The sequence below is a fragment of the Salvelinus namaycush genome, chromosome 14 (assembly GCF_016432855.1).
Source record: "Salvelinus namaycush isolate Seneca chromosome 14, SaNama_1.0, whole genome shotgun sequence".
NCBI lineage: Eukaryota > Metazoa > Chordata > Actinopteri > Salmoniformes > Salmonidae > Salvelinus > Salvelinus namaycush.
Genome location: NC_052320.1, coordinates 29,772,635 through 29,796,907, shown reverse-complemented (window position 1 = coordinate 29,796,907; position 24,273 = coordinate 29,772,635). Strand labels below are relative to the sequence as shown.

At 42.4% G+C, this 24,273-nt stretch overlaps 1 protein-coding gene across 1 annotated transcript in view; it reads left to right on the top strand.

Annotated features, from left to right (window-relative positions):
- LOC120058691 (phosphatase and actin regulator 3-like) overlaps window positions 1-18,655 on the top strand; it is a 59,577-nt gene extending 40,922 nt beyond the window's left edge. The window contains exons 6-13 of the mRNA XM_039007436.1: window positions 2,642-2,861; window positions 3,453-3,622; window positions 3,956-4,109; window positions 15,964-16,019; window positions 16,616-16,677; window positions 17,073-17,213; window positions 17,581-17,657; window positions 18,050-18,655. Of these exons, the coding sequence (XP_038863364.1) occupies window positions 2,642-2,861; window positions 3,453-3,622; window positions 3,956-4,109; window positions 15,964-16,019; window positions 16,616-16,677; window positions 17,073-17,213; window positions 17,581-17,657; window positions 18,050-18,065 (896 nt within the window). The 3' untranslated portion in view covers window positions 18,066-18,655. The remainder of the gene's footprint in view (window positions 1-2,641; window positions 2,862-3,452; window positions 3,623-3,955; window positions 4,110-15,963; window positions 16,020-16,615; window positions 16,678-17,072; window positions 17,214-17,580; window positions 17,658-18,049) is intronic.
- The last annotated feature ends 5,618 nt before the right edge of the window (window positions 18,656-24,273 follow it).

Sequence of the window (24,273 nt, the reverse complement as noted above, 5' to 3'; positions counted from 1 at the left end):
TAGTGGAAGCCGTAGGAAGTGCAAATGACCCATATCCCACTATCTTCAATAGGCGATGAGTTGAAAAACTACAAACCTCAGATTTCCCACTTCCTGGTTGGATTTTTCTCAGGTTTTTGCCTGCCATATGAGTTCTGTTATACTCACAGACATCATTCAAACAGTTTTAGAAACTTCAGAGTGTTTTCTATCCAAATATACTAATAATATGCATATATTAGCAACTGGGACTGAGGAGCAGGCAGTTTACTCTGGGCACCTTTTCATCCAAGCTACTCAATACTGCCCCGCAGCCATAAGAAGTTAAAGACTTACCCATAAAGATTCACAGCTGTCATCGCTGCCAAAGGTGCCTCTACAAAGTATTGACTCGGGTGTGAATACTTATGTAAATTAGATATTTCATGTTCAATACATTTGCAAACAATTCTAAAAACATGTTTTCACTGTCATTATGGGGTATTGTGTGTAGATGGGTGAGATTTGTATTTATTTAATCCATTTTGAATTCAGGCTGTAACGCAACAAAATGTGGAATAAGTCAAGGGGTATGAATACTTTCTGATGGCTCATACCTGTACGGCCAACCCAGGGTTCGATCTCACGTTAACAATGACAATTCGTATTCCAAAAACTAGCATTACAAACCAATGGTTTAGGTTGGCAAAGGCGACACTACTTCAAGTCTCAGGCCAGGTGGCAATGTCACCACATGATGGCTAGTAGCTTATTATCTTTGTAGCTCAGTTGGTAGAGCATGGCGCTTGTAATGCCAAGGTAGTGGGTTCAATTCCTGGGACCACCATGCATAAAATGGGCTCCCGAATGGCGCAACGGTCGAAGGCACTGCATCTGTGCAAGAGGCATCACTACAGTCCCTAGTTCGAATCCAGGCTGTTATCACATCCGGCCGTGATTGGGAGTACCATAGGGCAGCGCACAATTGGCCCAGCGTCATCCAGGTTTGGCCGGGGTAGGCCCGTCATTGTAAATAAGAATTTGTTCTCAACTGACTTGCCTAGTTAAATAAATTAAATAAAAATGTATGCACGCATGACTGTAAATAACATACAGTTGAAGTCGGAAGTTTACAAACACCTTAGCCAAATATATTTAAACTCAGTTTTTCACAATTCCTGACATTTAATCCTAGTAAAAAATTCCCTGTCTTAGGTCAGTTAGGATCACCACTTTATTTTAAGAATGTGAAATGTCAGAATAATAGTCGAGAGATTGATTTATTTCAGCTTTTATTTCTTTCATCACATTCCCAGTGGGTCAGAAGTTTACATACACTCAATTAGTATTTGGCAGCATTGCCTTTAAATTGTTTAACTTGGGTCAAACATTTCGGGTAGCCTTCCACAAGCTTCCCACAATAAGTTGGGTGAATTTTGGCCCATTCCTCCTGACAGAGCTGGTGTAACTGAGTCGGGTTTGCTCGCACACGCTTTTTCAGTATTGCTTACACATTTTCTACAGGATGGAGGTCAGGGATTTGTGATGGCCACTCCAATACCTTGCCTTTGTTGTCCTTAAGCCACCCACATGATGCTGCAACCCCTGTGCTTCACGGTTGGGATGGTGTTCTTCGGCTTGCAAGCCTCCCCCTTTTTCCTCCAAAGATAATGATAGTCATTATGGACAAAAAGTTATATTTTTGTTTCATCAGACCAGAGGACACTTCTCCAAAAAGTACAATCTTTGTCCCCATGTGCAGTTGCAAACCGTAGTCTGGCTTTTTTATGGCGGTTTTGGAGCAGTGGCTTCTTCCTTGCTGAGCGGCCTTTCAGGTTATGTCGATTTAGGACTTGTTTTACTGTGGATATAGATTATTTTGTACCCGTTTCCTCCAGCATCTTCACAGGGTCCTTTTGCTGTTCTGGGATTGATTTGCACTTTTCACACCAAAGTACGTTCATCTCTAGGAGACAGAACGCGTCTCCTTCCCGAGCGGTATGACGGCTGCGTGGTCCCATGGTGTTTATATTTGCGTACTATTGTTTGTACAGATGAACGTGGTACCTTCAGGCATTTGGAAATTGCTCCCAAGGATGAACCAGACTTGTGGTCCACCACCACTTTTTTTTCCGGAGGTCTTGGATTTCGTTTGATTTTCCCATGATGTCAAGCAAAGAGGCACTGAGATTGAAGGTAGGCCTTGAAATACATCCACAGATACACTTCCAATTGACTCAAATGATGTCAGAAGCGTCTAAAGCCATGGCATTATTTTCTGGAATTTTCAAAGCTGTTTAAAGGCCCAGTCAACTTAGTGTATGTAAACGTCTGACCCACTGGAATTGTGATTAAGTGAAATAATCTGTCTGTAAACAATTGCTGGAAAAATGACTTGTCATGCACAAAGTAGATGTCCTAACTGACTTGCCAAAACTATAGTTTGTTAACAAGAAATTTGTGGAGTAGTTGAAAAACAAGTTTTAATGACTCCAACCTAAGTGTATGTAAACTTCTGACTTCAACTGTATATTACTACAAGTGCAAACAGCTAACTAGCTCACATATTGTACATAAACAACATATTAAAGGACCACACATCCATACACAAATATGGATATGGAGGATATGGACCACACACACCACTTTAACTAATATCTCTTTGTCTTTCTCTGCCTCTCAGACCCATCTGCTGTGCCCTCACACTTGGTCAACTCTTTCCTGCCTAAAGAGCCACCTAGGACTCCCGAGAGCCTGGCCCCCATGGTGGCCCTGCGAGGGCCCGTCTCCAACCCCTCAGGGTCTCCTCACCTCGCCAATATTATGCACCTTCCCATGCCCCCTAGCTGTATCATGGAGGAGCTACAACGAGCGTTTGCCTCAAAGGCGAACCGGCAGGAAAGGTGAGCAGGACAGCCCATTCACTGCAAACAGACACATAACCTCACCATTATGTGACGGGGAGTTCAGGTTGTCTCATGTTCTGGAACTTAAAGCCTGTAGATATAAGGCTTTATAACTTGTTATAAGCATGTATGAGCCTTTATAATGTCTTTATAATAAGGCTTATATTATATGTCTCTCTATGTATACATGCTCATGGCAAGTCTTACAATGCATTATAACTGGATAATGCATTATACCTGCCGGTTTTTAAGTAAAGCGTTATTTAATCCCTCAATGATGTTATAGCCGATTTCAGCGTACATCCGCCATGTTGCATGTTCACTCCCCCATTGAAGAATCCAGTGTTCACTCCTATGGTATATTCACCTAAATGCTCACCCACTGTCTCCATGTTAACTCCTACCTGTATGTTACCTTTCAAATGGACCTGCACCGCCATGCTCACCCATCCATAAACCCCCTCTTGTGCTGTTAACCCCCACCCATGCTCCCTCCTCCCTCCTGTGTTCCCTCAGTGTGCATGGGCCTGCTGAGCCGGGCTCAACCCTGTGGCGGCGCTCTGATGGGCGACTCTCTCGCTCCTCCAGCTCGGAGAATACATCGGTGGCGAGCGGCGGCGTTGTCGACTGGCTACACCAAGCAGAGCGGAAGAAGGAGGCAGAAGAGAACAAGGAGAACGTGCGGCTGGACCAGTGCTTCTCCGACGCCTCGGGCCTCCCCCACGATCAGGACGACTGGAACGACTCCGTCATCTCTGGTGGGTCTATTCTTAAAGGAAAGATTGCATACAACGATATCCACCAAATAATATTATATTATATATTATAATTATATCCCCCTTCCCAAGACTTTCATTTTTAAACATTCTAACTCCTGGGCTCAACATCAGGGGGAAACAGACGAAGGGTTGAGACGGTTGAACGGCGGTTACAGCAATTTTAAGACATTGTTTTTGGGCATTATGGACTTTCCTAAACTTGAGACCTGCAAGTGATTTGAGGTTTGAGTTGAATGTGCACATTTTAGGTTAGGTTTCTGCCCTGTGAGAGCAATCTCGAAGTGATCGCTGACGTCCTGTGTGTGTATGCAGGTACACTACCTCGCAGGCTAAGGAAAGAGCTCTTGGTGGTGAAGCTTCGGAATCGACCCAGCAAAGAGGAGCTTGAAGACCGGAATATCTTCCCAGCGCGGACTGAACAGGAGCGTCAGGAAATACGCCAGCAGATCGAGATGAAACTCACCAAGTAAGTGGTGTCATCTTCACCCACCCCTTTCTCAATGAATCTTTCCTTAATTCCTCACATCCTCTCGCCTCCTTCTCTAAAGGCGCTGGAGAAGAAGGTCCAAGGAAAGGGACCTTGGACCTTCTTCTCCAATATGGTTGGGACTCACGCAAGAAGATAGGATTCAAGGAATAGTGGAATTGATAAAAAGCCCATCTAGATCACATCCAGTAGGCCTACTGCAAGGACCCCCTTCATTTCCTACCCTTTAGTGCCCTCAAACTCACCTCTGGACCCTGAAGCCTCGTTCCACTGCTTGTTTTCAGTGTTCCCCTCTAATCAGGGACTGATTTAGACATGGCACATCAGGTGGGTGCAATTAATTATCAGGTAGAAGAGAAAACCAGCAGGCTCTGGACCTCGTAGGGTAAGAGTTGAATACCCCTGCTATAGTGGATGGATGCAGACCTGGGTTCAAATACTATTTTAAATCTTTCAAATACCTGCCAGATGGGAAGGGTTTGCCGTTTCGGAACTATTCTACTGGTCCATTTTTAGCACAGATAAAGTATCTGAAATGATTTAAAATAGTACTATTATACTGGTCCATTAAGCACAGAAGGTATTTGTGCTTGAACTCGGGGCTGGATGGACAACATGAACCTGAAGGCTCTTTTGGGACATAAGACCACACTATTGATTGTGTATAAAATGTCAATGTAAATACAGATAGAAATCTGTGAATGTCCACGAGAGAAGAGAGTCTGAACAGTGATAGAAGAGGATGAAACTATAAGCTTACTGGTATTGGTAATGTTGGAATAGGTGGGGGGTTTAGAGTGGAGGTGAGAAAGACAATCTGATTGAGGAGAATTATCCTCTTGCCTTGCATTGACTTGATTTGCGTCGCCCAGTTAATCTGGCATTGTTCTGTACATTCTTTGGAATCAACGCTTGGACTTGGCCAATCCTAAATAGTCGCTCTATTGTGTTGGAGGGATTTTAAAGCAGCCAAGTGCTAAACCTGCTGATTGACCAAATCAAGGTTTGACAAAACCAATCCTTAGTTGAGGGAGTGAGATGAGTAATTACACTGAGTGGTTTCATGGCCAATTGGAGTAAAATCCTGCAAACTCTAAACTTAATTGTTGACGTGGTTATACAAGTAGAATGTGGCGCACTGTGATAAAATAGAGCAAAAACTATTTTGATTTCAAGAATGCTACTGGAGGGTTAGAGATAAGAAATCGTGCATTTCCATTTTTCTATTGACTCCTTTTTGTTGGTGTACTGTTTAGTTGTACTGTCCATGCCATTTCACACAAGACGTTCAATCACAGGAAGTTATTAGAATTTGAACACAACCTCCAGTAACAGTCTTCGCTATGTACAGGCCAGGGGGGCACTGTAAATATTAGCATATGGACACGAGAATTCCAGAATATTAATGGAACAAAACACTTCTCTAAACCAATAGTTTTTGTAGTGTACTGTTTCACATTAGCGGAAAACCACAACAGTTCGGTATGAGTACAGAATGTAAAGGCATTTCAGGACTATTCCTTCACACCAATTTGTCAAGCTGGGGTACACCACTGTGTTATGTAACCAGCCACATATATATTTAAAAAATATCTTTATTTCAACAGGGAAAACATATTGAGACCTAGGTCTCTTTTACAAATGTGCTCTGTAATAACTCAGTCGAGTGCTACTCACCTTCGAGAAAGCGATTTAACAGTTGGAGACTCCCAGGAAAACAATCGACCTCAGGCTATTTTTTAGTTCCGCTCAAACTAACAGGATACTCAAATTGTAATTTTGTCACAGGACAACAAGAGAATGTATTCACTACCAGCTGCAAACAAACACCTTATGTAAAAGGCCACGTCAGAGCAGCAGTGGCAGCATGACTTGTAAGAGGCTTGCGTAAGAGCCCCAGGGTCAGGCAGTGTGCTTTGTGAAGATGAAAATCCTCTTGCATGGGAGTGAGATGTGGAGCTGTCTGAGGAAGGTCGCATTGAGGTCGCCATTGTAGGCTTGTCACACAAAAGAGCATAGATGCAAAAACTAGCATCAAACATAATAATTTGCTGTGTGATTCCATTGAAGGGGGTGCACACAATGCAATTGAAAGTTGTATTTGGAACTGAATAATATGCCTTCCATTCTATTTGAAATATGATAGTTATTTTGCTTGTGCAAAATGCTGTCCTAAGTGTGTAAAGAACTGCATCCCAATCGGGATCTGGAAACTAACTGTGTGTCCTATAGGCTATGTACTGAATTAGACCCCATTTGAGATGAACTGGTAAACATATTTCAGGGGGACCACTATACCTCTAACATTTCTCCCCCTAAATGTCGGAGTTTTGACCGTTGAATTAAGCCTGGTTTATGATGTGCTTTTGAAACTAGAATCTGCACACACAGTGGGCCTCCAGGACCACGAGTTGGAGACCTGTGTGAGCACTGTGGAAGAGAACTCACAGGAGCATAGGGCACCACCCAAGCAGTCGGTCCCAATTTGTTCCCTACATCTTCCCCTAGACCCTCTGATCTGAGGCCTACAGATCAGAGATTTTCAGATTTGTACAGTGGAAGCGATATGATGGAAGCAGCACTACATTGCTCCTAACTATCCAGACCCTTCAGTACCAAGGGGTAGCGGTAGGGAGTGATTTCGGACCGGCTGTAGGGACTCTTATCTCAGTATACTATAATTTGTGCTCCCATCGTCTAGTCAGTTAGGGCTGTGGCGGTCAGTTAGGGCTGTGGCGGTCAGTTAGGGCTGTGGCGGTCAGTTAGGGCTGTGGCGGTCACGAACGTTTTGTCAGCCGGTGATTGTCAAGCAAATACCTGTCGGCCTCACGGTAATTGACCGTTAATTAACAAACACATTTAGCATCTCCTGGCTTCCACTACAAGCCACTGATGTTGACCTTTTAAAAAGTCTAATAAATCCATGTAATATAGCCTACACCTTCACAATAAATCCATTATTTATTTTAGACTGGTCTAAAGAAGCATGATATGAAGAAAATATAGTCTATTTCAGAAGAACAGAATAGTATGCTATGCCAAATGGCTGTGGGCTACACTAGTTAATTTTAGCAGACAAGATTTTCTTAGAATTCCGTGGCATTATTTTATAGTATGAAGAATTGAACAAAGCTGAATCAAATGGGAAGGATATTTTCTCCAAACGATTTGAGGGAGTGCACACGTGGCTATTCTGTGTTGAGAGGTTAAAACCTGTCTAGCCCCTGCGTTCCGCTAGCGGAACTCCTCCCACATTCCACTGAAAAGGCAGAGCACGAAATTCAAAAAATATTTTTTAGAAATATTTAACTTTCACACATTAACAAGTCCAATACGGCAAATGAAAGATACACATCTTGTGAATCCAGTCAACATGTCCGATTTTTAAAATGTTTTACAGCGAAAACAGCACGTATATTTATGTTAGCTCACCACCAAATACAAAGGACAGACATTTTTCACAGCACAGGTAGCATGCACAAAGCCAACCTAACTAACCAAGAACCAACCAAACTAACCAAGAAACAACTTCATCAGATGACAGTCTTATAACATGTTACACAATAAATCTATGTTTTGTTCGAAAAATGTGCATATTTGAGGTATAAATCAGTTTTACATTGCAGCTACCATCAGAGCTACCGTCAAAAATAGCACCGAAGCAGCCAGAGCAATTATAGAGACCAACGTGTATTACCTAATTACTCATCATAAAACATTTCTTAAAAATACACAGCGTACAGCAATTGAAAGACACAGATCTTGTGAATCCAGACAATATTTCAGATGTTCTAAGTGTTTTACAGCGAAAACACAATATAGCGTTATATTAGCTTAGCACAATAGCAAACATCACAATAGCTCACAATAGCATTGATTCAAGCCAAACATAGCGATGACGTATAAACCACCAAATATATTAATTTTTTCACTAACCTTCTCAGAATTCTTCAGATGACAGTCCTATAACATCATATTACACAATGCATATAGAGTTTGTTCGAAAATGTGCATATTTAGCGCCACAAATCGTGGTTATACAATGAGAAAAGTAGCAAAGCTGCCCAGAAAATGGCAGGAGAATACTTTGAAAAGGCACTTATTCTAATCAGTAACTATTCCAAAACTTGACTAAAAAATACAGGTTGGACAGCAATTGAAAGACAAATTAGTTCTTAATGCAATCGCTGGGTTAGATTTTTAAAATTAACGTTACTTCAAGCATACAGCGTGCGCTAAAGCGAGACCGCACCATAATTCATGGCGGAATTATTATCTGACATTTGTCAACATAAGTACGAATTAACAGCATAAAGACTGCTTACTATTAGTTGAGCTTCCATCAGAATCTTGGGCAAGGTGTCCTTTCTCCAGAACAATCGTCTTTGGGTTGAAAGATGTCCTCTTGTCCGGTCGAAATAGCTGCTAATGTTAGCCACCAACTGGAGAGGTGTCCAACTCTTGAAAACGCATGAGAAAGAAATCCCAGAAAATCGCAATAAACTGCTATAAACTGCTAAGTCGGTTTAAATTAACTACCTTATGATGTCTTTAACACCTATAACGAATAAAAACATGACCGGAGATATAGAACTACTAAAACGAAAGCGTTTGCAGGACGCCATTGTGATGACTCCTTGCGCCAAGCGCACCGTTGAAAAGGACGGTCCTTCCGTTCCACGGTCTTATAAAAGGTCCCAGATTGCGCAATCCACTCCATTCAAAATCTCCCCGCTTACTGACATCTAGAGGAAGGCGTGTGCAGTGCATGTACCCTCATAGCTTACATTGGGACTTATAAACTGACCACAGAACAGGGACCACGATTTCTGAAATCTCACTCCTTGACAGGAAATGTGCTGCAGAATGAGTTCTGTTTCACTCAGAGAAATAATTCAAACGGTTTTAGAAACTAGAGAGTGTTTTCTATCCAATAGTAATAATAATATGCATATTGTACGAGCAAGAATTGAGTATGAGGCCGTTTAAATTGTGAACGATTTTCCCCCAAAGTGTAAATAGCGCCCCCTATCATCAACAGGTTTTAACAAAGAAATATGTACTCCTTTATGCTTCATTTTAGAGTTGTTAATGTAACTTTAGTTGTTCTACAATCGTTGGGCGATATGTTTAGAATTTTAATACATTGTTAGGCTGCATGTTGTGACTCTAATGGAAAAAGTTGCATGAAAGGCATGAGCTCTGCTTTGTTTTTTGCACAGGCTGTAACACTACATCAGTCACTCAGTCACAATTTGACAAGCACTTGATAATGCCTAGAATTTCACGGCGGCATCCCCTTTGTGTAGCCATAATGCACCCTAAAAAAATCCATGCCTTTTCAGGCCAGTGGCCGTTGTGCCCTTCACGCTCCATCACGTGATCGGGTCTTTCTCACAGGCTACAAGTGAAGACGGCAGGTGTGGGGCGGCAGGTAGCCTAGTGGTTAGAGCGTTGGACTAGTAACCGAAAGGTTGATCGAATCCCTGAGCTGACAAGGTAAAAATCTGTCGTTCTGCCCCTGAACAACTGTTCCTTGGCCGTCATTGAAAATAAGAATTTGTTCTTAACTGACTTGCCTAGTTAAATAAAGGTAAAATAAAAAAAGACATCAGGGACGCAACTGCGCACGTCCTTATCCAATTCCGAGGTGCATATTGAAGATATTGGAAGACCTGTCCGCATTTACTTTTCGTCAGCCAACAAGATGAGTAGGCTTAACGTACAGCAAAAGCATTAGCCTATGTCAATCTACTATCCCCCATAGTACAAAGGTCGATGTATTCTATTCTGTGCGAGAATAAATAAATATTCTAAACTAAAAAAAAAGCTTAAAATAGTCTGGGACAGTTGTGGGATGCGATAGATCCCAAATTAATACAACCACTAGCATCAACGTTTTTACTCAACAGATCAGGACATTTAGCTTAAAATGTTGATAAACGATTAGGCTATATTATTCACCTTAAGCGCAGCAATGCGCATATGGTAGTAGGCTATAAGCGCGAATGTTCCATTAGCGGAAAACATTTAGAATGGACAATTATCATGCACCTGTATCAAAACGGGCAGCTGGAAAGATTCATGTCATCTATGCACTTAAATAGCAAATGGAGGACGCTTTTCCCCGTGGTTTATTTTCATGCCAGCCAGGTAGGCTATACTCCTGTTGTAAATATAAGCAATGTGCTTAATATTAGGAAAGTTGAAAAATAAACATAGTAGGTGTCACACCTGATCCCACTCCCCCTCCCTGGCGCTCGAAGTCACCAGGCTCCCCAGCATTACACACTCCTGCCACCATCATTACACACACATGCATTCCACCCCCGTCACGCGCATCAGCAATTATTGGACTCACCTGGACTCAATTACCTCTGTCATTACCTCCCCTATCTCTGTCTGGTTCCCCGCTCTGTTCCCTGCTTCTGCATTAATTGTCGTTTGCCGTTTTGTACCCGTGTGCTGATGCTGTTCTTGTCTTGGTCTGTTTCCTGACTTTAAATGTTGACACCCCGTACCTGCTTCTCATCTCCGGTGTCGGTCCTTACAATAGATCTAGCCTAAGGAAAGCTGATCTTCCTCTTTTTAGTAGAGGCCATCACTCTGTTTTCTTGCGCAATTGCATAGCCTATTGAAATGTTGCACAACATGAAGTGTTTGATTAGATTGTCTAAAACATTTGCATTGATGTCTGAGTGATTAGAGGGACAATAGAGTGCTGAGTACCAGGCAGTTAGCAAGTTTGGTAGGCTACTGATGATCATCAGCAGCATCAGAACTTGGAGAAGCCTAATTATCGTGACTAAACAGTCACGTGGAATTTGACTGCATTTGACTGCCAGGATGGCAGTAATTCGGTCATCGCAACAGCCCTAGTCAAAGTTACCTCCAGACAAAACAAAGACCACATGAAAAGGTTCACTGCAAATATTGAGACTTGTAAACATTTTGATTCGCACACTAGAGTAGACATTTATTTGAGCTGCTTATTCCTTCTTTACATGGTAACACTAGTAGTATACAGTGCATTCGGAAAGTGTTCAGACCCCTTCCCCTTTTTCCATATTTTGTTACGTTACAGCCTTATTCTAAAATTTGATTAAATAAAAAAAGTCCTCATCAATTGACAAACAATACCCCATAATTACAAATCGAAAAACTTTTTTTTTTTTAGAAAAAATTGATTACAAATAAAAAACACACCTTATTACGTAAGTATTCAGACCCTTTGCTATGAGACTTGAAATTAAGCTCATGTGCATCCTGTTTCCATTGATAATCCTTGCAACTTGATTGGAGTCAACCTGTGGTAAATTCAATTGATTGGACATGATTTGGAAAGGCACACGTGTCTATATAAAGTCCCACAGTTGACAGTGCATGTCAGTGCAAAAACCAAGCCATGAGGTCGAAGGAATTGTCCATAGAGCTCAGAGGCAGGATTGTGTCGAGGCACAGATCTGGGGAAGAGTACCAAAAAAATTCTGCAGCATTGAAGGTCCCCAAGAACACAGTGGGCTCCATCATTCTTAAATGGAAGAAGTTTGGAACCACCAAGACTCTTCATAGAGCTGGCCGCCCGGCCAAACTGAACAATCGGGGGAGAAGGGCCTTGGTCAGGGAGGTGACCAAGAACCCGATAGACACTCTGACAGAGCTCCTCTGTGGAGATGGGAGAACCTTCCAGAAGGACAACCATCTCTGCAGCACTCCACCAGACTGAAGCCAAACAGGATTCTCTGGTCTGATGAAACCAAGAACGAACATCTCTGGAGACCTGAAAATAGCTGTGCAGCGAGCCTCCCCATCTAACCTGACAGAGCTTGAGAGGATCTACAGAGAAGAATGGGGGAAACTCCGCAAGTGCAGGTGTGCCAAGCTTGTAGCGTTATACCGAAGAATACTCGAGGCTGTAATCGCTGCCAATGGTGTTTCAACAAAGCACTGAGTAAAGGGTCTGAATACTTATGTCAAATGTTTAATAGATTTGCAAAAATGTCATTATGGGGTATTGTGTGTAGATTGATGAGGGGGAAAAAACAATTCAATACATTTTAGAATAAGGCTGTAATGTAACAAAATGTGGAAAAAGTCAAGGGGTCTGCACTGTATGTGCCAGTTTGCTGTGTATGCTCCATATTTTGGTGACACTGCACTTTTTTAGAGAAGGGAAAGCCCAACTATATTTAGCCCTGAAGATGGCGGAGAAGAGGGAAGCTTAGCAGAGGAGTAAAGCATATTTCCCCAGAGTACCCTTACTGAAAGGCAAAAACAGTCCATCACTCCCGGCTTAGATCTCCCTAACGGCTCCTAGCTTAGATTTAATTTAAAACATTTCCTAGCCTCTCCAGATAAGAGAAACTGCCAGTTGTGTTGCGGTGGGAGCAGAAAAAAAGATGCTGTCCTAGCTTGTCACTGGGATAATGACACATTCTGTTCGTTATCACAGTGTGAAATAACCTTTCTATCAATAGTGCTCTCTGCCATCCACTTCTGCTGCGGCGGCGCTACGGCGGGGCTATTCTTAGCTCAGATACTATTGAATAATGCATCCCGGTGCACTCCTCTCTCTCTCTCCCACTCCTCTGCTAAATGTGTGTTGTTGAGGAGAAATGGTGGGGAAAGTGCAATATACAGTAGGCCAGAATGCAGGAGATGTTTATTTTTATTTTGAAGGAGTGGAATTCCAAACTAATTCCTATTTTTATGACAGGATGGGAGAGAAGCAGGGAGACAAAATATAGGGCAGAAATGAGTAGCGTTTATGCCGGGATGGAACCGGGATCCCCGCTGCAGGGGAATCAGGCCTATATGGTTACAGAAGCGAGAGCGTTACACGCTTGACCAGACTCCGGGCCAGCAAAAGATGTGTTTTGCGGAGAGCTGGGTTACTGTGACTGCTCACTGCAGTCTGGCTGCCTTCTTTTGGCCGTCAATTTGTGGTTGAAGGATAAAAGAGACCTAATGCCTGCTTTAACCGCCTACTCAAAGTTTACTTTCCTTTTCTTTTCGGGCACGACTAGCAGGGCTTTATATTTATCCTAGTATTGTTTTATAGGCTATATGTTATACTACTAAGGATTCAATCCAAACGGGTTACAGAACAGCGCACTACGGACCTTTTAATGGTAATTTACGCTTCAGTGCGTAAATGAATGCGATCTCTGAGTGTTTGGAAAAAAATGCCTTTTAAAAGGGGTCATCACTAGTCATAAACCCACGTATTTCTACAATCTGATCTAAAAATCTTTTTTTATTTTTACGGTATAGCCAATTTTGACTGGCTTATCTAATGGGAACCTTTTAAAAGGAACATTGGCGGCTGTGTAGTAGACACTAGTTAAAGGTAATTTAGGCTTAAGCCAACATGCGCAGCATTTACCATGCGATCTCTGCGAACATCTGTGAAAAATGCCCAATTGAATCCTGGCCACAGTGTTTGTAAACTCGTGCTGACACAAATTCTGTGAGTCATTGTAGGACAGTGGGTAGGCTACCTTATACACCTGCAGCATATACATCTCATGTTCTATGTTCAAGAAAAACAGAATTTCTAAACTGTATTGTATTTTAGACGGCTGTCCTTCAGTCAATATAGGCCTATATAATTATAGGGTAGGAAACATCAAAACATTAATATTTGTATGAGCCCTCTGTCTCTTGACTTTACCTTTCCAAATCCCCCAAGTTAAGATATTATTTGTTGCCAAGAAAAGTAAACGTTCTAATCTACACATACACACAGCTATGATTAGGCAGGCCTACATTGCAACATAATACCCACTGGTGGGTTGCTGAGGTGTACTGTAGTAAGGGTTCCCCGGGAAGAATCCATTGTATTAGATTTCCATGAGAAACATGTTGCTAAGCAACCCATCGACCAGGTCAATATCATGGTGATATAGCATCCATTGGGGCTTTGAGAGTGATTCTCCATTTCATCTGTTGAAAATGTTATGCAACCACATCTGTTGGAATGCCTTTCTCATTCACTCGCACTGGACTGGCAGATGTGGGATATAGATGATGTGGGATATAGATGATGGCTTTTGTGTTGTGAAGTGCCTTTTTTGGTGATTGGAAAGTAGACTGACATGTTCAAAAATAAATGTCTTCGACAAAACAAGCTTGATATGAAGTGGGAAGATCTGACACCAGATTGTGTATCCGTGACAAAACTTTACATAAATTAATGTAGGCTACAATACAATTTATTGAATAAATAGTAGCCCTAGATGTTAAACATAGGCACTTTGTAACTTGTGCATTCTGAGCATGATCTCTAAAAAGACATATAACATGGGCTAATATTATTTTTCCATGGAAAATGTATCTATCGGACAAAGGGAAACTTATATCAAATTAATGAATTAATCTGCAGTTATTACTAGTCGCAAGTCTAAGATTTCCTGCTGTTTAAATTATTGATATACCTATTGATTCTCAAATGTATTAATGCAGTAGGCCTATAAATGTATAAATGCACAACTAACTTAGCCTACCTCATAACCCAAACTCAATAATGTAGCATATAGGTTTCATAACCTACATTTCATCATCTTGTAATGATCCTATTAAACACGTTTGTCATTTTCTTGAATACAAGCATGATTACTCTGTATATTTGCATTGCATTATTAGCATTCACCATTAGCATACTTTGCTTGTAAATGTTAAGGTTCCAGCACCTTCATCATCTTTTCAGAGGGAGTGAGCAGCAAGTGGTGAGGTCAACGCGTACGGCTTCAGGGTGTGTGACCTGACTTTGGTCCTCACTCAGAGCGTTGGACTTTTTAAAGGTTTGAAGGTGGTCTGGGGCAAGGCGTGCTGTGAGGTGCCCTCTGTCTTGATACCTTCATCTTTCGGGCGGTGGATTTGACCCATGCTGTGCGGAGCTGACCCCTATCTATTATTGATATTAAAGTCTTTGAAATGTTCCCTTGCACAGGTGACTCCAAAGTCAGCGGCATTTTGGTTTATGTGGATTGTTTGAAGCTTTGATAGTGAGGTATAAGCAAACATGAATTAGTCATTATTTTCTATTGTATGAGCCTGTATGATCTTATTAATATGCAATCATTATTAAATAAAATAATTGGATTGTTTAATTAACAGTTTGAGATCTAGATGTGTAGCTACCAATGTCAGAAGTACATTTTGATAGGTGAGTCAAGATAGTAAATAAAGGGTAATTGTAACCTATTTTACTGTAGGTAAAAATAAATAAATAAATAAATAAATATATATATATACATTTAAATTGTACAAAAGAAGCAGCTTTGTGATAATGAGAAATATAATTGTCTGAATAGCGATGGGGGATACCTTCAGTGGAAATCTCGTATGCACCTCCTCCTGACAACAAATTATGCATGCAGTCGGAAAAAGGAGGCAGGCTCTCCTGAGTAGCACATCACGACCCAGTTCAAAAGGGTTGCTGCGTGTGTGTGTCGCGTAGACTGCAAGGGATGACAGTGAAGCGAGCAGCTGCACAGGCAACAGCGGATGACAGTAGAGCTAGTGTTTGTTCCTAGTCTCTCTATTATTTCAAGATTTGAGACAATAGTATAAGGCAGCCAGAGCTCAACAGTAGTATAATGGAAAATACAAGAAATTGCACGTCTGTGGGTATTCCAGATGTGGGGAGTGTCTCTACCAAAGCATCATAGTCGGGCTCTAGACGGGAGATGGAAAGACAGGGAGTTCCCCAATAGAACAACTACATTGAGAAGAATTGATCCGGCGGACTTGGTTTAAAAGTTACTTCTTGGATGTTGACGAAGCTTGAATCGAAAATGGTTCAGAACGTGGTTCTGGTGTTTTTTCGTAGGAGACTCAGCCAGAGACCAAATGTGGAAGAGTTGGAGAGTCGGAATATCCTAAAACGTGAGTTGTAAAATTATTTTAATATCTGCTCTTTTTATATATATATTTGTTTTTCATTAAGCTATGTGAAATTCATGCACAATTTCTGAATAAATCTACCAAGGTAGACAATGGGCCTACATAAATGTATTATGATAAATACATTCACTCATGTAAAATTCAGGAGACGAGCGGAACAGATGAGCGCACATTGTCTTCCAACATACATAACCCAACTTGGTGTTGGCCAAAATGTTGGTGATGGCATTCTCAGGAGGCCATTTTATTAGGATCTGACCCTCAGTGGAACAAGATTTACACTCCTGTAAGGAATTATGTTTTAAACTTTCAAATATATCCCCATGGATTAGACTTCATTCGTAATGTCTGAAGCCTAATCTGTGTCTCTACAGACAGAGAGTGGAACACAGTGGGACACTCTTTCACCAGTAGATAAGGTTTAGGGTCAAACAGTGACATCACTGTTATGTGGATTAGAGGGAAAACAGTGATGAAAACAAGTGACATCATTATTGGGAAATGTGTTTTCCAACCTCTCAAGTGTTCTTATCAGTGTCTTTGTCATATCACTAATTATTTTCTTCTCCTTGGTTTAGAGAGAAATGACCAGACAGAACAAGAAGAGAGGAGGGAGATCAAACAGAGGCTCAACAGAAAGGTATGTTACACCATTATTATACTAATTAATTACTCTATTATTACACTAATAATATTACAATATTACAGTAATGCAACTTGCTGACATCAGATTTATTTCTTCTGACTAGTACTTGTTCTGTTTGTATATTTTGTGTTGACCTCATGCTGTGCACTAGATAAATATTTATTTTGCTCTGGATAAGAACATATAAATATGTACATTTGCCCAAAAATACCTTGTATGGCAAAATCGTTACTTTTCTGGGAGCAGCATTTTGATGCAAAATCACGAATGAATACAGGAAAAAGCCAAACATGACCAGCTAATGTAATCCTTATTCAACCAAACACGTGCCTGTCAAATGACTGTACTCATTCATACCAAAGCCTCTCCGTTCCCATTGTGTATTTCAGCTCAATCAGCGGCCCACAGTTGACGAGCTACGGGACCGAAAGATTCTCATCCGTTTCAGTGACTATGTAGAGGTGGCCAAAGCTCAGGATTACGACCGAAGAGCAGACAAGCCCTGGACTAGGCTCTCTGCAGCCGATAAGGTGTGTGCATGTCATCGGTGTCAAAAACAAGGAACCCTCCTGCAGCATCTCTTCCATTTCACATTCCACACAAAATTCACCACTTAAAGTGACTGGTACATACCCTTATCAGAGTATGTTGTGATGTAGGGCCTATTTATTAAATGCCTAAAAGCATTGAGTTCTGGAACTGTGAAAACATACTGTTGTCCTTGCTACCACCTCCATAGCGCCAGCATGTCTCACTGTTATGGCTAAGACCTTGTCGTATTTTTTGTGTTTACTACTCTCTCTCGAGCTACGTGACAATTTTCGTGGGTCGATGTGCGATGTCCGTCTCCGCTTAAAGGATGCTCTCTAGTCTAACGCTCGTTTTATTCCTCCACAGGCGGCTATCCGAAAGGAGTTGAACGAATTCAAAAGCACCGAGATGGAGGTGCACGCCTCGAGCAAGCACCTTACGAGGTAAGTGGGTGTGTTTGCTTCTATTCTCTGCTGCGGCTGCCTCTATTTTTAGCTCCACAGAAAAGGTCCACAGAGCTAAAGATCGATGTGCATGCTTAAAAGGGGGAGGAGGGGAGTCCTTGCTTACCTTCCCGGGGGCCTGATATTGGCAAGAGAAATGACAAATGCTGTCTGTCCCCAATTAAGCATGTGCGGTAAACGAAGATCCTCTAGTCAATTTGTGAGTGACCTAGGGAGACAGCGGCCCCACTCACCCGGCACACAAAGCTGTGCTAAAAATAGCCCAAGATTGATGAATAGCTGTAATCATAACTGGAGTGATTACAAAGGCACCTTCTGTGCTCACGATCACCCCCCCCCCCTCACTCTTTCACCTCCCTCTCCTTTTGTAGGTTCCACAGGCCGTGAATACGAAGGGGAGTTTCTTCCGTGAAGAAATAATGCTGAGCCTAGAATTTTCGGTTGCTGCGTCGGTGGCGGTTAGAAACTGCCGGAGCCCGGAGGACATTCTTCCAGAGCCCATTCCTTTGTCTGCAGGGTGTCCTCAATTCCTCCAGCGCGCCCCTAGGTTTCGTCGAGGGGAGGTGGACAGACGGTAATGTTTGGGGGTGTGGCAGTGAATCCCGGAGGCTGTGTCTCCAACGTGGGAGCTGACTGGAGGAAGAAGACTAAAGACAGAACCTCGAACTCGGACTCCGTCTATCTGCCTGTCGGTTAAGATGGAGCTGAGGGAAGAACAATGCCTGTGTGTACGTGTTTTTTCAAACTGACTCCTTTGAGAAGGTGGCGAATACGTACAGGGAAGATGACGTTGTGCATGTGACCAGCTTCACCTTTTCTTTTTTTGAATAACGTGTCACTTGAGGAGGATGGGGGGGGACTGTGTGGTCGGTCGTGGGTGAATTTCGTACCAACTGTATATATGTCAATCTGAACCGGACTGTCAATGTCTTCACTCAAAAGAGAGAACCTTTGTAAGCACTACTTGTCTTCAAAATACAAGGTCTTCAAAAAAAAATGTATGCATCTTATTTTTGGTAATCACCTTTTTTTAAAGTATTAATAAACGGATTGCTAGGTAGCTGAACAGGTAAAAGCCTCAATCCAGCCTTCCCCTTTGTGTTGCTCAGAAAGTAGCAAGATACCATAGTAAGCAGAGTGAATGTGAGATTCATGAGTCTGACAGGCAATATGAGATAATATACAGCAGGGCTCTTCAAACCTTTTCCCGGAGAGCTACCGTCCTGTAGGTTTTTGCTCCAACCCTAATAATTACCTAGTTGATAAGGGTCTTTCTAAAAAATAAAGGGGCCAATGTGTGACATCAGGGTAAAAATGTCAAAATGGTTTGATAAACGATTTTCTTGCAGCTTCACGTGTAGTTACAGGAATAAATGTCTAGGTAGGCACAATAAAACCATAACTCCACCTAGCAACAACAAAACATCTACATGTCACAAGAAACACTGAACGTTTCTTTGTCATGCCTAGTTGCCAGGTCTTTTTGTGCTTTAGTTAACTTCTCTTATTTATAGCCATGCTAAACATTCCTGAAGAATTAAAAAGAATAACAACAGCATTTTTATGTTTTAGTAGTTGATATAATATCATATAATACAATAATAATAATACAATTGGTTCTGTCAACAAAATAATTGACAATAATGAAATCATTATAATCAGTAAACTCTTCAAGCATTGTGTGTGTGAGTCTGTGTTTGAAAACTAGCTGTCAAATTTGTTTCCTCCACTCCTTGCCTCGCCTTGAAAGTGCATTGTAGCCTATGGGGAGGATCCTTCACTCCTCTCCCCCAATGTGCTGTGAGAGGGAGGTGAGGAATGGGCGAAACAAGGGGAGAATTTCAATTGCATTTCCTTGATTCCTCACGTCCTCTATCCTCGACTGTCTCAAAACCCATTGGATAAGAAGGTGAGCGTGGAAGGACTACTGACCATCTCATCCAATGGGTTTTGAGAAGGAGATGACCACGGATGCGACGAATCAATGAAATGTGATGGCGCCGGAGGGAAGGCTGCCAACTTATTGGCTCTTAACCAACCATGCTATTTTTTTGCGTTGTTCGTAACTTGTTTTGTACATAATGTTGCTGCTTCTGTCTCTTATGACCGAAAAGAGCTTCTGGACATCAGAACTGCGATTGCTCACCTCAAACTGGACGAAGTGTTCTTCAATGAGTCGGACGGGAGGGATATAATACAGAAACCCGACCAGCCCCAGATCCCCGTTATTCGTAGGAGAACGAAACAGATTTCGCGGAGCGATCAGGGTGCCTTGTGAGGATCAGGCGACGAGTGGCTAATCTGCCCTTGCCTTCCGTCCTGCTAGCTAATGTTCAATCGCTGGAAAATAAATGGGACGAACGGAAAGCACGTATATCCTACCAACGTGACATTAAAAATTGTAATATCTGGGGGCCTCCCGGGTGGCGCAGTGGTCTAAGGCACTGCATCGCACTGCTAGCTGTGCCACCAGAGACTCTGGGTTCGAGCCCAGGCGCTGTGTCGCAGCCGGCCGCGACCGGGAGGTCCATGGGGCGACGCACAATTGGCCTAGCGTCGTCTGGGTTAGGGAGGGTTTGGCCGGTAGGGATATCCTTGTCTCATCGCGCACTAGCGACTCCTGTGGCGGGCCGGGCGCAGTGCACGCTGACCAGGTCGCTAGGTGTACGGTGTTTCCTCTGACACATTGGTGCGGCTGGCTTCCGGGTTGGATGCGCACTGTGTTAAGAAGCAGTGCGGCTTGGTTGGGTTGTGTTTTGGAGGACGCATGGCTCTCGACCTTCGTCTCTCCCGAGCCCGTACGGGAGTTGTAGCGATGAGACAAGACATTAACTACTAACAATTGGATACCACGAAATTGGGGAGAAAAAGGGGGTAAAAAAAAAGGTAATATCTTGCGTTTCACTGAATCGTGGCAGAATGACGACATTAAGAACATACAGCTGGCGGATTATACACTATCGGCAGGACAGAACAGCAGCCTCTGGTAAGACACGGGGCGGGGGCCTATGCATATATGTAAACAGCTGGTGCACAATATCTAAGGAAGTCTCAAGGTTTTGCTCGCCTGAGGTAGTGTGGTCTACAGCTTATCACGAGATACTCTATCTACCTAGAGTTTATCTGTGTTTTTCGTAGCTGTCTATATACCACCACAGACCGATGCTGGCACAAGCAAACAGGAAAACGCTCATCCAGAGGCGGTGCTCCTAGTGGACGGAGACTTTAATGCAGGGAAACTTAAATCAGTTTTACCTCATTTCTATCAGCATGTTAAATGTGCAACCAGAGGGAAAATAATTCTAGACCACCTTTACTCCACACCCAGATGTGTACAAAGCTCTCCCTCGCCCTCCATCTTGCAAATCTGACCATAATTCTATCCTCCTGATTCCTGCTTACAGGCAAAAATTGAAGCACCAGTGACTCGGTCTATAAAAAAGTGGTCAGATGAAGCAGATGTTAAACTACAGGACTGTTTTGCAAGCACAGACTAGAATATGTTCCGGGATTCTTCCGATGGCATTGAGGAGTACACCACATCAGTCACTGGCTTCATCAATAAGTGCATCGAGGACGTCATCCCCACAGTGACTGTACGTACATACCCCAACAAGAAGCCATGGATTACAGGCAACAGTCGCACTGAGCTAAAGGGTAGAACTGCTGCTTTCAAAGAGCGAGACTCTAACCCGGAAGCTTATAAGAAATCGCACTATGCCCTCTGACGAACCATCAAACAGGCAAAGCTTCAATACAGGACTAAGATTGAATCGTTATACACCGGCTCCGACGCACGTCGGATGTGGCAGGGCCTGCAAACTATTAAACTTCTAAGGGATGCACAGCCGAGAGCTGCCCAGCGAGCCTACCAGACAAGCTAAACTACTTCTATGCTCGCTTCGAGGCAAGTAACACTGAAACAAGCATTAGAGAATCAGCTGTTCCGGACAACTGTGTGATCACACACTCCGCAGCCGATGTGAGTAAGACCTTCAAACGGGTCAACATTCACAAGGCCGCAGGGCCAGATGGATTACCAGGACGTGTACTCTGAGCATGCGCTGACCAACTGGCAAGTGTCTTCTGACATTTTCAACCTCTCCCTGTTTTTGAGTCTGTAATACTAACATGTTTTAAACAGACCACCATAGTCCCTGTGCACAATAACACTAAGGTAACCTGCCTAAATGACTACCGACCCGTAGCACTCACGTCTGTAGCCATGAAATGCTTTGAAAGGCTGGTCATGGCTCACATCAACACCATTATCCCAGAAACTCTAGACCCACTCCAATTTGCATACAGATCCACAGATGATGCAATCTCAATTGCACTCCACACTGCCCTTTCACACATGGACAAAAGGAACACCTTTGTGAGAATGCTATTCATTGACTACAGCTCAGTGTTCACCATAGTGCCCTCAAAGCTCATCACTAAGCTAAGGACCCTGGGACTAAACACCTCACTCTGCAACTGGATCCTAGACTTCCTGATGGGCTGCCCCCAGGTGGTAAGGGTAGGTAACAACACATCCGCCACGTTGATCCTCAACACAGGGGCCCCTCAGGGGTGCGTGCTCAGTCCCCTCCTGTACTCCCTGTTCACTCATAACTGCACGGCCAGGCACGACTCCAACACCATCATTAAGTTTTCTGATGACACAACAGTGATCACCGACAACGATGAGACAGCCTATAGGGAGGAGGTCAGAGAACTGACCGTGTGGTGCAAAGACTCCAGCCACCCTAGTCATAGACTGTTTTCTCTGCTACCGCACGGCAAGCCTTACTGGCGCGCCAAGTCTAGGTCCAAGAGGCTCCTTAATAGCTTCTACCCCCAAGCCATAAGACTCCTGAACAGTTAATCAAATGGCTACCCAGACTATTTGCATTGCCCCCTCTGGAATGCTGCTGCTACACTCTGTTATTATCTATGCATAATCACTTTAATAACTCTACATGTACATATTACCTCAATTACCTCGACACCGGTTCCCCCGCACATTGACTCTGTACCGGTACCACCTGTATATAGCCCTGCTATTGTTATTTACTGCTGTTCTTTAACTTCTCTAGGATAGGGGGCAGCATTTTCACGTTTGGATGAAAAGCATACCCAAATTCAACTCCCAGCTACTCATCCCCAGAAGCTAAGATATGCATATTATTAGTAGATTTGGATAGAAAACACTCTGAAGTTTCTAAAACTGTTTGAATCATGTCTGTGAGTATAACAGAACTTATTTAGCAGGCGAAACCCCGAGGACAAACCATTCAGATTTTGTTTGTTTTGAGGTCACTCTCTTTTCAATGGGTTTTCATTGGGAATCCAGATTTCTAATTGACCTTCTTGCAGTTCCTACCGCTTCCACTGGATGTCAACAGTCTTTAGAAATTGGTTGAGGTTTTTTCCTTTGTGTAATAAAGTACGGCCATCTTGAACGAGGGTCACTTGAAGTGTACTGTTTGAGGCGCGTGACCAGAAAGCTAGCTACAGTTTGTTTTAATCCTGTATTGAACACAGATCATCCCGTGTTCAATTTTATCGATTATTTACGTTAAAAAATACCTAAAGTTGTATTAGAAAAGTAGTTTGAAATGTTTTGGCAAAGTTTACAGGTAACTTTTGAAATATTTTGTAGTCACGTTGCACAAGTTGGAACCGGTGTTTTTCTGGATCAAACGCGCCAAATAAATGGACATTTTGGATATATTTAGACGGAATTAATCAAACAAAAGGACCATTTGTGATCTTTATGGGACATATTGGAGTGCCAACAACAGAAGCTCGTCAAAGGTAAGGCATGAATAATATGTTTTATTTCTGCGTTGTGTCGCGCCTGCAGGGTTGAAATATGCTTCTCTCTCTCTGTTTACTCTGTTGCTATCCTCAGATAATAGCATCGTTTGCTTTCGCTGAAAAGCCTATTTGAATTCTGACATGTTGGCTGGATTCACAACAAGTGTAGCTTTAATTTGGTATCTTTCATGTGTGATTTAATGAAAGTTTGATTTTTATAGTAAGTTATTTGAATTTGGCACTCTGCATTTTCTCTGGCTTTTGGCCAAGTGAGACAGTAGCGTCCCGCCTAAACTCAGATTTTTGGATATAAATATGAACTTTACCGAACAAAACATACATGTATTGTGTAACATGAAGTCCTATGAGTGTCATCTGATGAAGATCATCAAAGGTTAGTGATAAATTTTATCTCTATTTCTGCTTTTTGTTACTCCTCTCTTTGGCTGGAAAAATGGTTGTGTTTTTCTGTGACTTGGCTCTGACCTAACAATCGTTTGGTGTGCTTTCGTCGTAAAGCCTATTTGAATTCTGCCATGTTGGCTGGATTCACAACAAGTGTAGCTTTAATTTGTTATCTTTCATGAAAGTTAGATTTCTATAGTAATTTATTTGAATTTCTGCATTTTTACTGGCTTTTGGCCAAGTGGGACTTTAGCGTCCCACATAACCCAGAGAAGTTAATCATTTGTTATTCTTATCTCACTTAAAAAATATATATTTTCTTAAAACGGAATTGTTGGTTAAGGGCTTGTAAATAAGTATTTCACTGTAAGGTGTTGTATTCAGC